This window comes from Portunus trituberculatus, chromosome 19 (assembly GCF_017591435.1).
Source record: "Portunus trituberculatus isolate SZX2019 chromosome 19, ASM1759143v1, whole genome shotgun sequence".
Taxonomy (NCBI): Eukaryota; Metazoa; Arthropoda; class Malacostraca; order Decapoda; family Portunidae; genus Portunus; species Portunus trituberculatus.
Genome location: NC_059273.1, coordinates 3,649,202 through 3,666,284, shown reverse-complemented (window position 1 = coordinate 3,666,284; position 17,083 = coordinate 3,649,202). Strand labels below are relative to the sequence as shown.

The window sequence follows — 17,083 nt, the reverse complement described above, 5'->3', positions numbered from 1 at the left end:
AATGGATAAGATGAAAAGGTTACTCAAAATTTGGATCAACAACCAGAATCGTCAAAATATGGGTCTCTCTTTGAATTTAATCTGTCAGAAAGCGCTGTTCATTTTTGAAAGACTGAATGTAGAAATGAGAGTGGAAGACATTGAATTTAAAGCAAGCATAGGATGGTTCGATAAATTCAGGCGACATTCAACTCTCCATAGTATCAAGATCACAGGTGAGGCTGCTAGTTCTGACAAAGAGGCTGCAGACAAATTCAAGCCAGAATTAGAAAAGTACATTGAAGAGAAAGGGTACAGCAAGAAACAAGTTATAAATTATGATGAAACAGGACTTTATTGGAAGAGGATGACCAGTAAGACCTATATTGACAAGGAAGAAAAAAGTGCGAAGGGGTTTAAAGCCTCTAAGCTTAACTCTGTTACTTGGAGGCAATGCAGAATGGGATTTGAAGCTAAAGCTACTTCTCAGATGCTATTTCGAAAATCCTAGAGCACTCAAGGGGTTACTGAAGCAATACTTACCTGTGGTATGAAAATCAAATCCGAAGGCATGGCTGACCACTTCAGTTCACCAGGACTATTTCCCGCAAAGATGTATTGAGACGTGGAATAGTTTGAATGAAGAAGTAGTGTCTGCAACGAGTGTGCATACTTTTAAAGTAAGATTGGATAAGTGTAGATATGGAGACGGGGCCACACGAGCATAAAGCCCAGGCCCTGTAAAACTTCAGCTAGGTAAAACAACTAGGTAAATACATCATATCTGTCTCCAGCTCTTAAGGAGTATGCATCAGCTAACAACATTGCCAAAAGATTGTTACTGATAGTTGACAATGCTCCCAGCCACCCAAGGGCCATGTTTTGGCCAGTACTCTCTCCATGTTCTCGTGAATTTATTTGAATTATTCTTTTCCTTCATCCCAAAAATCATGAAGCTTTTTTTCTTCTCCACTGTATCTCGCACCAGATCTTCTTTCTCTTTAATAACTTCAATTACAGAGACTTTCGTGTTCTCCTGAATTTGTCTCTTTACAACCTCTGAAAGTTTTATTTTTTTCCTCTTCTTGCTCCTGCTTCCATTCATTTTGTAGTTCCTTCAGCTTGTTTTCACCCAATCCACCTTCTACCCTGTCCAGAATCCCATCCTGCACTTTTAACCTGCAAGCTCCTTAAGGAGCTTTCGTAGTCTTGGCATGTAGCTTTTAGTACATCATTTTGTTTTTATTTTTTGTATCTCCTCTTTTAATCCCTGATTGATTGCACTGATCCTTTCACATTCTACCAATCTCAATTTCAGCTCTCTTTTTCATTGTCTGTTGGTCCTGTTTGTCCATTAACGACGTCACCTTCTTTATATACCTTAATTTCCTTTCTACGTTTATTAACCTTCTCATATTACCTCGTTCATTCCTGAATCCAGAAAAATCCTTGTCCATTATATCATCTGTTAGTTTCCTTAGACCAACAGGGGTTTCAATGTACCGCTGGTTTTCACACGATGGGGTATGTTTTGATTCCATCTTACGTTTGGCAGCACTATTCTGTTCCATCACACTCCTTATTCTTTCCGTATATATGATCCAACACTTAAATAATTTGGAGACAGGAGAACCTATGGCCCCCTTCCCCCCAGTACATACGTCTAGGCCAGTCTCCAACTCCTGTTGTAGCTTTTTTCTGTAAGCTGCTTAGATGCGTCTGATTGGCATGATAGCTACGCTGTGTGTGTGTGTGTGTGTGTGTGTGTGAGAGAGAGAGAGAGAATTGAATGGAAGATATGTAGGTAATACAGTGTTTAAAGATTACTGAAATATTGCAAAGCATAGAATTTCACTATAGTGTAAATGTTGTTCAATTTGTAGTCTTGTTTGTAGTTAATGTGTTTTAATTTTGGTACAAGCAGAAGGAGAAGGAAGAAGAGGTAGCAACCGTTGAAAAGAAAGAAGAAGAAACTGAAGAAAAGAAACCAACTGAAGAAACAGAGAAAAGTGAAAAAACTGAGGAAGTGAAGAAAGAGGAAAATGAGGTGGAGGCTGAGGAGAAAGAGGAAGAGAAGAAGCCAGAGAAAAAAGAGGAGAAACCAGCAGAAATAGAGGAAATTAAGGAAATCACTGAAACACAAGAAAAACCTGAAGGTGACAAGGTGAGAATTGATTTTAAAACATTTTTGTGACGTTTGGAAAATATTAATGATCTACATAATATTCTGGAATATGTATTGATCTATTTACTCTTCCTAGGTATTTGTAGCTTAGTTTTATTTTTTCAACAAATCCTTTAAACTTTTAGACTGAGGAAAAGAAGGAGAAGACAGAAAAGAAAGAAGAAGAGAAAGAGAATGGTAAGCCAGAAGAGGAGAAGGAGAAAGAAGAAGACAAAGAGAAAGATGGTGAGAAGGATGGAGACAAGAAGGAAGTGACCAAGAAGAAGGAGATTGAACCCATTTCCAAGAGAAAGTTCATGTTCAACATTGCAGATGGAGGATTCACAGAGCTTCACACACTGTGGCAGAATGAAGAGAAAGCAGCTGTGCCTGGCAGAGAATGTGAAATCTGGCATCGCAGGTATGTCTGAAGGAACAATAACTGTGATATATAGCAATGTTTAGTATTTGTACCCTGATTAAGGTAACAATTGTAAATCTTTACTACCATGCTGCTTCCAAAATATTATAGCTAGTAATCACTTTTTTGTTATGGCCTACAGCACCTGTAGCTATACTTCAAGAGTATGAATGGGAAGTGGTGTTCAGTTTCCACCCATTAGTGACGCAGGCAATTTTATTTGTAATGGTACCCATATTAGGGCCAATATCACCAAAGAAGGACATCTTTGGTGTAAGCACCTAGAATCTGGGTACCATGTTGACATGTAGGTAACTTTAAACCACTTGACAAATGGCAAAGTTTCAAGGTGGTATGTGATGGGATTCGAACCTACGTGTGGATGTCTGTCCAATCCCCTGCTCCTGTGTGTGTGTGTGTGTGTGTGTGTGTGTGTGTGTGTGTGTGTGTGTGTGTGATTATAAGATCAGAAGTAGTACATTTTGCATATTGCTAACAGCTAAAATAATGAAAATTGGTTTGATGAATTCCTTTCTACAAATTTAATAGTAGACCCTTTTCTTCCAGGCATGATTATTGGTTGCTGGCGGGCATTGTGACGCATGGCTATGGTCGTTGGCAAGACATCCAAAATGACATGCGGTTTGCCATCATCAATGAACCCTTCAAGATGGATGTGGGCAAGGGCAATTTCTTGGAAATCAAAAACAAATTCCTGGCACGAAGATTCAAAGTGAGTTGTGATCAGTGATGAAATATTATTATTCTTAGTTTTTGAAATATTTTATATATGAATACAGCAGTTATGGATATAGAAATTATTGCATAACAGCAAAGATGACTCCATGATAAGATAGAGAAAAACAATTTTCAGGGAGGAGGTAGGAGCTGTCATTTAGATTTTAGTTCTAATGTTAGAATATAAGGTGAAACTAGTATTAATGATGTGTGAGCTCTTTCAATAATCTTTATTTCCTGTGCACAAATGATTTCAACTTTAAACAGCATGATGGTTACAATGGTTTTGCCACACAGTGTGATGTGTTACTAGGTGTATGTGTCGCATGGTGTAGTACCAGAAGAAAGAGGCACACTTGGGAAGCTTATATGTATACACACTCAATAACTTAACAAAAGGAATTCGTCCAAAGACACAGCTGCCCCTGTAAAAAACAGCTGGAATTTAAACAAACAATTAATTGTCCCCAAAACTCATTCAATAAGTTTTAGTGAAGTTTATTATGCTGATGGATTCAGGGTACTTCTTATCAGCTACATCAATGATAGAAAATAATATTTGTATGTATTTTGGCAATTTCCCTAAAAGTCTGAACCTGCCATTGTTTCAAAGCAGGCTTATCTTACCTTTCCTGATTTATTTCTGCTGCAGTTACTGGAGCAAGCATTGGTAATTGAGGAGCAGCTGAGGCGTGCAACATTCCTCAACTTGCAGCAGGACCCACACCACCCTGCCTGTGCCCTTAATGCTCGCTTTGCCGAAGTGGAGTGTTTGGCAGAATCTCACCAACATCTCAGCAAAGAGTCATTGGCTGGAAATAAACCAGCCAATGCTGTGCTCAACAAGGTATGGAGCCATTATTGGCATCACTGTCAACCAGCTTTGTTTCATTGTAAGCCTGCCAGTATTTTGCAATCTCCTTCATTGATTACACAAAGTGATGGTTCTAGAGTAGTTCTGCTCGGATGTGTATGGTAAAAACATTATTTCAAGTAATAGAATGCCATGAAAGAAAGATATTAGTTTGGAATTACTATTATGCAAGGTATATATATAATTCATGGTGAATATACCTGAATCTGGAAGAATTTAAGATATTTAGATTGTCATCATTCTTACTCATTGTTGCTGACTGGTTAATATGGAGTCTTGCAAAGGATAGATTTAACAAAAAGTAAGTGTATTAACCTCTTCACTCTGCAATAGAAAATGGCCCTAGGACCATATCCAGGCTGGGAGGTGGTGGGGGACACCTGACTCAGTCAGAGGCATATCTCTCTCTCTCTCTCTCTCTCTCTCTCTCTCTCTCTCTCTCTCTCTCTCTCTCTCTCTCTCTCTCTCTCTCTCTCTCTCTCTCTCTCTCTCTCTCTCTCTCTCTCTCTCTCTCTCTCTCTCTCTCTCTCTCTCTCTCTCTCTCTCTCTCTCTCTCTCTCTCTCTCTCTCTCTCTCTCTCTCTCTCTCTCTCTCAATGGAAATAAGAATTAAATAGTAAGTGATTTTTCATTCTAGGTATGTACATTATGTAATCACCCATGCAAATTTTTGTGAAAAGAAAACTAATTATAGTTTGGCTGCTCTTTGAAATTTTCTGAAGATGACAAACAACAGAAAATGGCTGAAAGTTCATTTATGGTAAATTGATTGTAATGAATCTTATAATTACATATTGGTTCCATAAAAAAAGTCATTAAATTATTGGCTGCAGGGTGCATCAGTACTTATACTGGTGTAAGCAGATCATATTCCTTTGTAATAATGATGAAAGTCAAGTAAGCCATTTAACCATTTACCACCTACATTCTGTAAGATCTCTTACTGTATCTGGGAAAAACTTAATTTTAGCAAAACGCAGCCATGACGCAGTATTTGTGTCTTTGGATATGCCATGAGCACTACAAGGATGCAAAATACTTATCCTCATGTTGAAGGAGTTAAGAATGCAGGATTCTTGGCTTATTTCAATCTCACCTTCAGGTATATTAGTAATGCCAAGTTGCTTAGAATATCCAGAGAGAGAGTTTTGTTTTCAAGGTGTAATCCTTTCCAGGTGCTCAACCAACTGGAGGAGCTTTTGTCAGACATGAAGTCTGATGTGACACGCCTACCAGCCTCCCTCGCTCGCATCCCACCTGTGGCCCAGCGGCTGCAGATGTCAGAGAGGTCCATTCTGTCTCGCTTGGCCTCAGGAGCTGGTAATTTGGACAAGAACAGTCAAGGGGCAGGTGAGGGGCAATTTGCTGCTAGATTAGCCTTTCTTTCATTACTAGGGATGAACAGGTTTTATTTTCTTTCCTGTCATCTGTGTTAAAACAAATTTCTTCACTGAGGTTCCTCTTAATTTTGCTTCTTTTTTTTTCTCCTCCGCTTTATTACTTTTACATTATTTTTGCCATTCATATCTAATGACCTTCTTGGAAATGTATAGTTTTACATGCATGTTGAACTATTCTTCTTTTATTATAAAATTAATGGCTTCTTTTCAATATTTCAATCAGTTTATTCATAATTTGTACAACTGTTGGTTTCCATGTATTTACTCTCATTAGTGTTTTGAAACTCATTACCTTGAAAACCCAATACTTTATTAAGGTCTTGGCTTTTTGAATGTGCTATTGGGGATTAACATATGAAGTAAATTTTAATTCTTTGGTTTGCACTTAGAAAACTTTGGTGGAAGGATTCATGGTTTATTTGATTGGCTGTTCTCCCTGAAGTCTTTCAGTGCCATGCATGGCTTTTTAGTGCCCCAGCTATTTGTGATGTATGTGTTTTGGCTCAGAAATAGATTATGTGTACTGAGAGTTAGTTCATTCTGAAAGTATTTTATTTAAAATGAAAAAAATCCTAAACTTTTATTGCTGGAAGGAATTGTTGGTGAGAAGTAGAGAGCTTTGTATCAAAGTAGATCATGCTTAATTTCTTGGCAGGTCTTCTTTCCATCTCTAAAGTATTTTATAAGTACAACATACCAATGATGAGAACCAAGAATGATGAGAACCAGGAAGTATGGCATTGGTGGTCCCTTAATTATTTTGTGCAGTAAAACTGCTGTGAATAAGTGAAACACCAAGATTATTAAAGATTCATTGAGGAGTTTTGATGTGTTGGTGTATTTTGGTGCATGAGAAAATATCCTTTTGAAGAGAGGCTGTGTACCAGAAATAGTAATTATGGAAATTCATGTAATTTCTAATATTTTTCATGGTTTGTGTTTATAGTTGTAAAACATTGGGATCAAGATTTTTAAATGTTTTACGGAGAAATGGCATTTTGCCAAAGTGTGAGGATAAGTAATTGCTCCGTTGAGATGGGTGAAACAAGAATAGATCTTTCATGTAATGCCCATATTTGTAGAGAAACTAGTACTTTTTTTTTTTTTTTTTTTTTTTTTTTTTCCTCCAGGTCCTTTGCTTATTTACATATTATTTTCATATTCAGTGCTAGGGTGGTTATATTAAACATATTATTTGGTATGGAGTACAGAGAATATTGAGGTCAGACATGCTGTTGGAGGAATGTTAAAAGGAAGGCCTTTGCCTGTAGTGAATGAACTGTGTAGATGGTAAGACTGCAATAAGGAAGAATGTATGTGTGTGATCTAGGAAAGTTCATGAAAATTGCATGATCTTTTTGACTCCTAGAGGGCAGTGTGAGCACAATTAACAGAGCTTATTGGCACATGGACCCAGTTAGGGAATGGTCACAGGTCTTAATATGAAACAGCAGGGATAAACCTGAGTATGCTGTCAGGCCTTACAATGGATGCAAGTAGCCAGCTATGCTATGCCTATGCTACTAGGGTGTAGTATGGTAGTCTGAAAAATTATTCCTTTCCATCTGGGCTGTCAGGGCATACAGTATGAATCGTGTGTGTGTGTGTAGTGCTTTTTGTAAGCCACCAGTGTAAGATTGCCAGCCTAGTATACTTATTGAATCTGACTGAGAGATTGAGGTAGGGGATAAGGGAGTTAGAAGATTGTGTAAAGACTAGAACTTGAGTGAATGAGAATTAAAATAAAAATTGTGTGTTTGAGGATGTAGGTTGAATGTTGGATTACTATTCAGGGTAACTTACAAGTTGGTGTGGATAGAGAATATATGAAGCACTGCATTTGAAAAGGAAGTCGTACACCACACACACACTCAAAAATCAGGAAACCTGGAGGCTTTGAAGATAAGTCTTCTCTCGCTTAGATGTCAGCTTGAGATGTGAGAGTATGTTTGTGAATATGAATATATTCAAATAGATAACTTGTATTGACAGTCACTCTTTAAAGGGGATACCAGCTTTGTCATCATTAAAACTCTTTGCTGTTGGCATTGCAGATGAATTATAGTTTACTAACAGTTTACTTGAGTTGCTTGCTATGTGATGTTAGTAGTGTTGCTGCTCAGCTTGGTTAAACAGGAAGTAAAACAAATTCAAGCCATTTGCTCCCTAAAATTCTTGGTAAATTAAATCAATGATGGATTTTATACTGTGTGATTTTCTAACCAATCATATGTGCTTTGTAACAATATATTCTTAAACTCCCTGTGTATCATTGGTCATCATCATTTATCAGACACAATTGCTTACCACTTTCATTATTGTACACACCTGTGTATACATAATAAATAAGAGACATACTGTTAAATTTTTTTGTGACATTTTACAGCATTGTGGCCAAAACTAAATAAGTTCCTATGATTGCATATTTCTGAAATAGACTTGACAGTGTTATCTGGAGAATAGGGATCCTGGTCTACATGACAAGTTGTTGCTGTTTCTAGTGGAAAATACATTGAGGACAGATTTTGCAGTTATTGTGCTCATGCCAAAATCATATTAAAATACCAGATGCAGAACCAGCACTAATTCCCGTAATATTCATGATTTTTTTAATTATCAGTAGATGCTCTTTCATAATTAAATTGCCCATTTTATCAGTGACAAGGATTTTGACATGTAGATGACCAACTATAATGTTGGTCATTGTTTGACAATGGCTTTCCCATCTCTTAGAACTGTTACACCATTAATTATTTTACATAATATTCTATAGCCTTGTTGCTTAAAGCCTGCTAAATCTTTTCAAACTGCCTCAGTTTTGTTACATTGAAAATTTTTGCACATGTCACATAGCCTTGCTTACTGAATACATAAAAGGTGATTTGATAAAGAAACCAAGAACTAGATTTTACAGAAACTAATTAAACTTTTAAACAGCAGAGTTACTGAGCATAAAAATTATTTAATTAATAAGCTAGCATCAGCAATCAGTGGTTAATGGCTTTACGAAACTGCCAATCGTAGCATAAAAGTGCGACAATTAGTTTTCTTACATATGCATGCACAGGCATACCAGCCTTTCCTCATTATTTGCAGTTACGTCTTTTAAATGTCTGCATTATTCATTGTGCAATGTTTTCCAATGCCAACATTTAGGTAGTATGGAAACATCCATCATTTTGATGTATTATGCAGCAAAAATTTACCACTAGATGCACTACATTTTTCACCTGTATAATGCAGTGCACATTCAGTTCATAAAGAGCGAGTTACAGGAACCACCATGAGTTAGCCTAACATTACTTATTACTGTGCCGTAGTACAACACCACCTGTAATGTAGCCTTTATGTTTTTGTTATTGTTAGTTATATTGTTCAGAGCATTGTATTGTTATTGTTGTTATTACTACATTTATGAGTATATAGTATATGTAATCATTATTTTTGCAGATCATTATAATTGGGTTAGTGGGCATTGGAGAGCTTAGGGGGATAATGATACATTATTCATTGCTATCCAGCAAGGCCTTTTGGTGCTAAGTGCTGTAATCATGAGATTTCTAGTGTGTATATACCTACATACTAGATACAATGTGAAACTTATTTTCCTTATTATTTGTTTTATTTATTCATTTATCTATTTATTTATTCATTTGTTTATTTTTATTATCATTTTGAAGTTTCAGCATTGTTTGTCCATTATTCTTTCTGTATTTTTGCCTTATATTGTTGGAATGTTTGAATATATTAGTGGATCTTTTTTAATATTGTTAGTTGGTATTCATAGATGGTTATTCACAGTTCTGCAATGTTTGCTTTATTTCAGCAGGGCCTGAGACTACGCCATTCCCTGTTGGTTACAGTCCTGCAGGCCAGCTGCCAAACCTGGGCAACACTGCCTTTGCCAACTTCAGACCTCAGTATTCACTTCCCGGCGCTGCAACAACTCCAGGTGCTGTGCAGGCTGCCTTCCCAGGTATCCCTCCCATGGCTGCCAACCCTGCCTCCAAGTAGAACCATGCTGATGCTGCTGATGCTACTCCTGCTGCTACTGCCGCTCTACGTGGCCCAGTGTGACACTAACCCGGCTCGGTGAGTGTGGCTGTTACGGTGGTCAGGAGTCCCCACTGTCTTCATATAAATCCAAACCTTTGTATGCTAAAACTAGAACCATTGGCTAGTACTTGCTTTCTCCAGGATGCATTTTTATAATTAAACTATATATATATACACATGACAATTGAATCAGTTAGAATTGGAGTAGCAAATTGAAAATTTTGATGAATTTGATCACTAAGATTTATTTCATAAGCTCCTGACTGCCATTAAACTAAGCTGCCCAATAACCTCTGAACAAGGAATGTGGTATTGTTAGTTGTGTTGCATGACCATTCCAGGGGTTGCTTGGTGACTGAAGCCCACCCAATGATTTTCATTTTGAGATGGCATGGTTGTTCAACATTTATTCACACATCTTCATACTTCAAACATCCTATAAGAACATCATAATGTTTTATTATCTGATTGATTAATATCAAATTCAAAATACATGTATTCAAAATTTGTGGATGTGCCATGGATAGCAGCTGAACTAACAGAACATGTTCATATGTTCATTGGATAGTATATTTGTTTCATATGAATTTGAATTAATTTATTTATTTTTTCTATGAAATGCACCAGTATGTATTTCTGCTAAACAAATTCATCAACAGTTTCCCATCTTGGTTGTGATTAACATTGCTTTTGTGAATAGTTGACTAATAAAAACTTTTAGTATTGAGAATCCTGTATGTACTTGCTAGTTCACAACTAGGAAAAGTGTTTTGATACAGGTGTGTACATATAGGTAGGTGGGGTTGGTAAATGAGGAATTTGGCGGATCGGGAAAAATTTGTGCAGTTTACACCATTTTTGCATCATTAATTTGTTTTTAAAGAGAAATCATGTGGGGAAACGTTAACTGATCATGTCAAATTCTGAAATTGCTTAGCCTGTTACTGCACCATGATATACTCTGTGCAGCCACTGTCTCCCTACCTTATCCAAGCTTACTGCCATCACTGCTTGGGAGGGAATGTATCACTGTGCACTTATCAGCTTCTTTGTGTGTGTGTGTGTGTGTATTTACCTATTTGTGATTACAGGGCCCGAGCCGTAGCTCTCTATGTCCTGTCTCTTTGTCCACACTTGTCCAATTTTTCCTTCATTTGACTGACACTGCGCCGCACACACCACATCCACTGCTCAGTTTGTTCCATGCATCAATGCTCCGATACGGAAGCTATACTTCTTGATGTCGCTCGTGCAGGAGTCCTTCAGTATTTTCTTTGGGTGTCCTCTTAGGTAATTACTGGATGCCATCGTGATCAGGTTCTCCCTATCCAATATGTCCACTCCATGTACTATTTTGAACATTGTTATCATATCCTCTGACTCTTCTTTCTTCCAACATGCTTAATTCCAGCCTATTTAACCTCTCCTCATACGGTACCTCCTTAAAGTCTGGTATCATTCTTGTTGCTAACCTCTGCACTCTTTCCAGTTTCTTGACATGTTTCTTCATGTATGGTGACCAAATTACTGATGCATATTCCAACTGTGGCCTAATCAGGGTGGTCAATATTTTCTTTATCATGTTCCCGTCCAGGTAATTAAATGCCCATCCTATACTTTGGAGCATGCTGTACGTTTTCCAAATATTCTATTAATGTGCTTTTCTGGAGACAGATTACTCTGTACAGTCACTCCCAAGTCTTTTTCTTCACTGACTTCAATTACAGTCTTCCCCCAGCTGGTAGTCTTTATATGGTCTATATTTACTTCTACCCATTCTCATTACACAGCTTTTGTTGGTATTGAATTCCATTTGCCACGTCCTGCTCCATTCATATATTTTGTCCAAGTCCTTCTGCAGTATATTACAGTCATGCATATTCCTCACTCTCCTCATAATCTTTGCATCATCTGCAAACATATTCATATAACTTCTCACTCCCTCTGGCATGTCATTTATATAGATCAGGAACATGATGGGACCAAGCACCGAACCTTGGGGAACTCCACTGGTTACCTTCCTCCACTCTGACTTCACTCCCTTCACTACCGTCCTCATTTCTCTACCTGTCAAATAATTTCTCATCCACTCCGTCAGATTTCCCCCTTATTCCTCCGATACTACTTAACTTCCACATCAATCTGTTATGTGGTACTTTATCAAATGCTTTTTTTTTAAGTCTAGGTATACACAATCAACCCATCCATCCCTCTCTTGTAAAATATCGACCACTCTTGAGTAGAAACATAGCAAATTTGATACACACGATTTCCCTTTTCTAAAGCCAAACTGTTTCTCACTTAGTATTTCTTTGTTTTCCAGGAACTCACACCACTTGCTTTTGATCACTTCTTCACATATCTTACACATAATGCTGGTCAAAGAAACAGGTCTATAATTCAATGGTTCCATGCGACATCCACTTTTGTAGATTGGTACTACATTTGCCCTTTTCCATTCTACTGGCACCTGTCCCGTGTTGATAGATGTTCTTGTTAAATCTAAAATTGGATCTAGCAACTGCTCTTGACATTCTTTTAACATTCTTCCAGACACACCATCTGGTCCCATTGCCTTGTTAACATCTAATTGACTCAAAACTTTTGCAATGTCACTCTTTGTTACTATAATTTCTTGCATCCATCTTGTCACAGGTAACATCCGTCGATTGAATTGTGTTTCTTCTGTGAATACTTTGCAGAAATTCTCATTCAATTTTTCAACAATGACACTTGTATCTTCATATATATAATCTCCAACCTTTAATTTATCAACTGTTTCTTTTTCTGTAATTTACCATTAATGAATTTATAAAACATTTTGGGATCACTTTCACAATTCTCCACTATTCTCTGTTCAAATTCTTGTTGTGCCCTTCTTCTCACTTGAACATATTTATTTCTTGCATTCCTATATGCTTCTCTCTCCACTTCCTCATTATTTCTCTTGTATTTTTCCCATGCCTTTTCCTTCTCCCTTTTGCCTTGTCACAGGTTTTGTTAAACCATTGATCTCCCTTTAAGATTTTCTTAGTATATTTTGGCACAAAGTTCTCTGCGGCCTCACTATATATTTCCATAAATTTTTCATATTTTAACTGCATGTTTGTTTCCTGGTACATTTCGGACCAATCCACATTTCCAAAGTAATTTCTCAACTCCTTATATCTTCCCTTAGCATAATTTAGGCATTCCTCCTTGTATCCAACTTCATTATCTTTGCTGAACCCCACCTTTACCTCAAATTTCAATAATTCATGATCACTCTTCCCCAAAGGACACTCATGCTCAATCTCATTTTCTAGATTTACTCCTTTGTGAATATCAAGTCCAGTCTCGACGGGGCATCACCCCTCCTTCCCCTTGTTGGATGCCTCACCCACTGTGTCATCAAATTTCCCACCGCATAATTTAATAGCTGCTCACCCCATTCTCCACCATTCCCCACTTCAAATTCTTCCCAATTGACGTCTTTACAGTTGAAATCTCCAACTATAACCATTTTTGCTTTCTTTGCAGCTTCATTTCTCATTCTTTCCAATGTGCTTTCCACCATACTATTATACTGATCATTTGACCATGCACTTGTTTTTGGTGGTACATACACAGTTACAATATTGATATCTTGCCTTCCATCAGTCACCACCACACCCACCACTTCCTCCTCGTCTCCTCCAAGGCACACATTTTGCACTATTAAGTCTTTTCTTGTTAACACAATTATTCCACCTCCACTTTTATTCACTCTATCTTTTCTCCACATTCTATAATTTCCCCCTCCAAACCAATCTATTTGTATATTCGGTCTCAATTTAGTCTCCACTATACACATAATATCTGGTTTATCCCTTATCAGATGGTCCATACACTCTAATCTTTTTATAGGAAGCCGTCTATGTTAGTATATGATACTCTTATGTCTTTCTTCCTTATCTGCTCCTTTGTCTGGTCTTTTACTCCCTCTCTTTTGTCCACCACTTCCACACTTTGTCGTTTCTTATTTTCCAAAAAACTTCTTCTTCTTCTGTTCTTGCCTCATTCCTCTCTCTCACCTCTGTCACCATTTCTCTCATCTTAGCCCTTTCCTCCTGCGACATATTTCTTCTTACATAAATCATGTTTGTCTCTTGAGAATTTTTTCAGCTTCCATGCATTTCTCAATACATGCTCAGCAGCTACTTGGGATTTTAATGTTATCTTCATGGCTCTAGAGTTTCCTTCTTCATACTTTCCCAATCTCATATATTCCTCAACTTTTCCAAATGCATTTTCTTCTTCCGAGATCTTATTCAGCATGGTCTTAATCTTCTCTTCCTCCTTAATTTTTCTCTCCTGCCAGTTTCTTATATTATCTTCCTTTAATCCACTCACTACCACACACTTTTTCTTTTCTACAGTGTTTCTCACCATTATCTCCTCTTGCTGTAAAACTTTAACAATCTCCCGTTGGGCCAACTCACTCTTTTCTTTTTTTTTGTTGTTTAATTATTTCTCTAAAACTGTTATGCGCTTCTTCATTGTTTTTGTCACCTCCTCCAGCCTAGTGTGTCTTTGTTTACTTTTCTCCTCTCCTTTTAGTTTTCTTTCCATCTCGGTTATTTTTACAGTTAATTCCTGACACTGTTTTCCCAGGAGCGCATTGTTACTTTCCAATTCCAACTTTTGTGTCAACAACTTGGCATTTTCCCTGGTAACCATTATGACTTCCCTACGGAAAGCCTCATTTTCTCTTAGGACTCTATCCAACTTTCCTCTATTACCACTATTGTTCCAATTCTTTTTTCCATATTCTCAATTCTTCTGTCCAAACTCACCTCCCTCAGTCCTGGGGAATCCAAAAAACCCACAAATGAATCCCTTCTCACTTCCGCCATGTTAACATCAGCTGTTTGCGGGTTGGTGACCGCACAAAAAAATTTTTTCACACACTTCACCTCTTCCTATTCTGCAACACTCCTCACTTTCCCCAACTCATCACCTCATTGGACCATAGAGACATTCCTATTACTGCTCGGGCCCTGTATATTCACGTATAGGTAGATGTTTGATGCCGTGGCTGGAGCCCCTTCTTCGATGTCTTGTCAGCTCGGCGGTCTGGCGGTGTGTGTGTGTGTGTAATATATACAGTAATACTGTGCTTAACGAATGTTCGTTTAAAGAATTTCCGGTTTAACGTACTCTATAAAGTTAGACCAAATAGTCTGCATAACGTACAACCACATCGTTTTAGCGAATTTTCTGGGTTTGAATTTGCCAGTTGAGGGACTGAACGCGGCAGCTTCGCTGTGATTGGCTGGCTCCCCGCCTCTGTTTCTAGCGCTTCTGGAGCTGGATCCAAGATTCTTTAACAACGTCAGAGCAGCCTCTTGCAGCGAAATAGCATCAATGAACGCTTGAAGGGATGGTGACAAGGTTGCTATAGTCTGACCAGCCTTAATTTACGGCCATGGGGTGGCGAGTGTCTCTGTACAGTGTTGCCACATTTTCACTACTGTTCTCTCTCTCTCTCTCTCTCTCTCTCTCTCTTTCTCTCTTTCTCTCTCTGCTTACCTTTCTTTAGTAAGTCATTTATAATTGTATATATATATATATATATATATATATATATATATATATATATATATATATATATATATATATATATATATATATATGAGTGGCACGAGGTCAGTCACGTCGCCACTGCAATGTGTCAAGGCCACCAGCTGGGTGTGGAAGAGTTGCCGCTCACAAGAGAATAATGCTTTTTTTTTTTTTTTTTTTTTTTTTTTTCACTTAGGTATTGGCATATACCTATTTTGTAAAAATAGAAACTACACATTAGCTTGGCTTACGAATTATGAATGTGATTATGCCTCACTCTTGAAATTACTGTAAAAGCCAGTAAATGTGAGCATTTTATCTTATAATTATAGCAACTTCTCGTACTACAAGGTGAGGTTATTCGGCCTGGCCAGGCTGGGTTCATCAGTGTTGCTGCCACTCACAAGACCCTTTTTTTTTTTACTTTGGATAATAGATTATTTCTTTTTTCCATGCTCATTATCTTATATCTGTAACGCTGATATTATTACATACCCTAAACATACGCTAAGTACCATTATAAGTTACTACAGTTGATATCAGCAACACTGTTGAATATGTATGCCATGTTTGTATGGTACTATATATTTTTTTTTATGCATATGATGGTTACTGTTGATTCAGCCATCTATATACAGAAGTCGAAATTTTATACATCTGAATTGATGGTATTTGCGATGCCTTGTACACCAATAACTTCCATTTCATATCGCATTTTTGGGAAACGTGGCAGCACTGTTGAGCTACCCTCGCCCCACCACAGCCGTAAATTAAGCCCAGTCAGACTATATCAGGTTGCTCTGAGGTTGCTGGGAACACCACCTCTCGAGGTGGTGTTACTGTCTTATATATGCATTTATGTTCACAAAACAACATTTCTATTAACTTTTTACAAACCTTGTCCCCAAGAAAGGATTGTTTTGTAATGCATAAAGTGAAATCTTACATGGAATACCAAAAAATAAAGTAGAGATAAGATGAGCCAAAGACGAAGCGGGAGACTCGCGGCGACTTGGCCGCTTTTTCTTCTTGTGACCCTTTTGCTTGCATGTTACTTTCATCATGATGTTTATGTTTTCACTCCTCTATTGCCTGCTATAATGGATATCATATCTTAGTATTCATATACAGTCATGCCACAAAGATAACCTTGACTCTGTGGCACTGAGTGATAGTGAATTAGTAATGAAATACCACAGTATTTCATTAATAATTCAGACACTAACATTTTTTTTAACTAATGGCAGTCTCTCTCTCTCTCTCTCTCTCTCTCTCTCTCTCTCTCTCTCTCTCTCTCTCTCTCTCTCTCTCTCTCTCTCTCTCTCTCTCTCTCTCTCTCTCTCTCTCTCTCTCTATATATCTATATATATATATATATATATATATATATATATATATATATATATATATAATCCATAGTTCCTATGTGACCGTGCGGATGAACACACAACATAAACAAGCCAAGAAAGGCCATGTTTATCAATGTCTGCATGCTACATGCCATTGTAAGTCGTTTTGTTTGTCTATGACTTAAAAACTTGTAAAAAGGTGGAGTGGCAACTGCTTGCCTGTGGGGGGTTGCCAGAGTGACACTCATGGTAAATTGGGGATGGCTGGACCCACAGCCTGCAGGTGTGAATTGCTAGTTTTGCATTTTTGTTTGAATGTTGTTAGACACTGAGGATAACAGCAATGCCACATTGAGAGAGAGATAGTCTCTCTCTCTCTCTCTCTCATCCATTCAGGACAGCATATGCAACACGTACACACACATTTGGGATGTAATCAACAACTCTGGTAAAAGGGAAGGTACCAAAAGAATAGAAAAGAGTAAATATAATCCCAAGATGCGATGGAGGAAAAAAGACG

General features: G+C 37.6%; 1 protein-coding gene across 1 annotated transcript in view; it reads left to right on the top strand.

Moving 5' to 3' along the window:
• The window catches only part of LOC123506030 (chromodomain-helicase-DNA-binding protein Mi-2 homolog), a 57,446-nt gene extending 47,085 nt beyond the window's left edge, over window positions 1-10,361 (top strand). The window contains exons 29-34 of the mRNA XM_045257856.1: window positions 1,904-2,143; window positions 2,290-2,564; window positions 3,132-3,297; window positions 3,955-4,149; window positions 5,351-5,525; window positions 9,402-10,361. Of these exons, the coding sequence (XP_045113791.1) occupies window positions 1,904-2,143; window positions 2,290-2,564; window positions 3,132-3,297; window positions 3,955-4,149; window positions 5,351-5,525; window positions 9,402-9,589 (1,239 nt within the window). The 3' untranslated portion in view covers window positions 9,590-10,361. The remainder of the gene's footprint in view (window positions 1-1,903; window positions 2,144-2,289; window positions 2,565-3,131; window positions 3,298-3,954; window positions 4,150-5,350; window positions 5,526-9,401) is intronic.
• The last annotated feature ends 6,722 nt before the right edge of the window (window positions 10,362-17,083 follow it).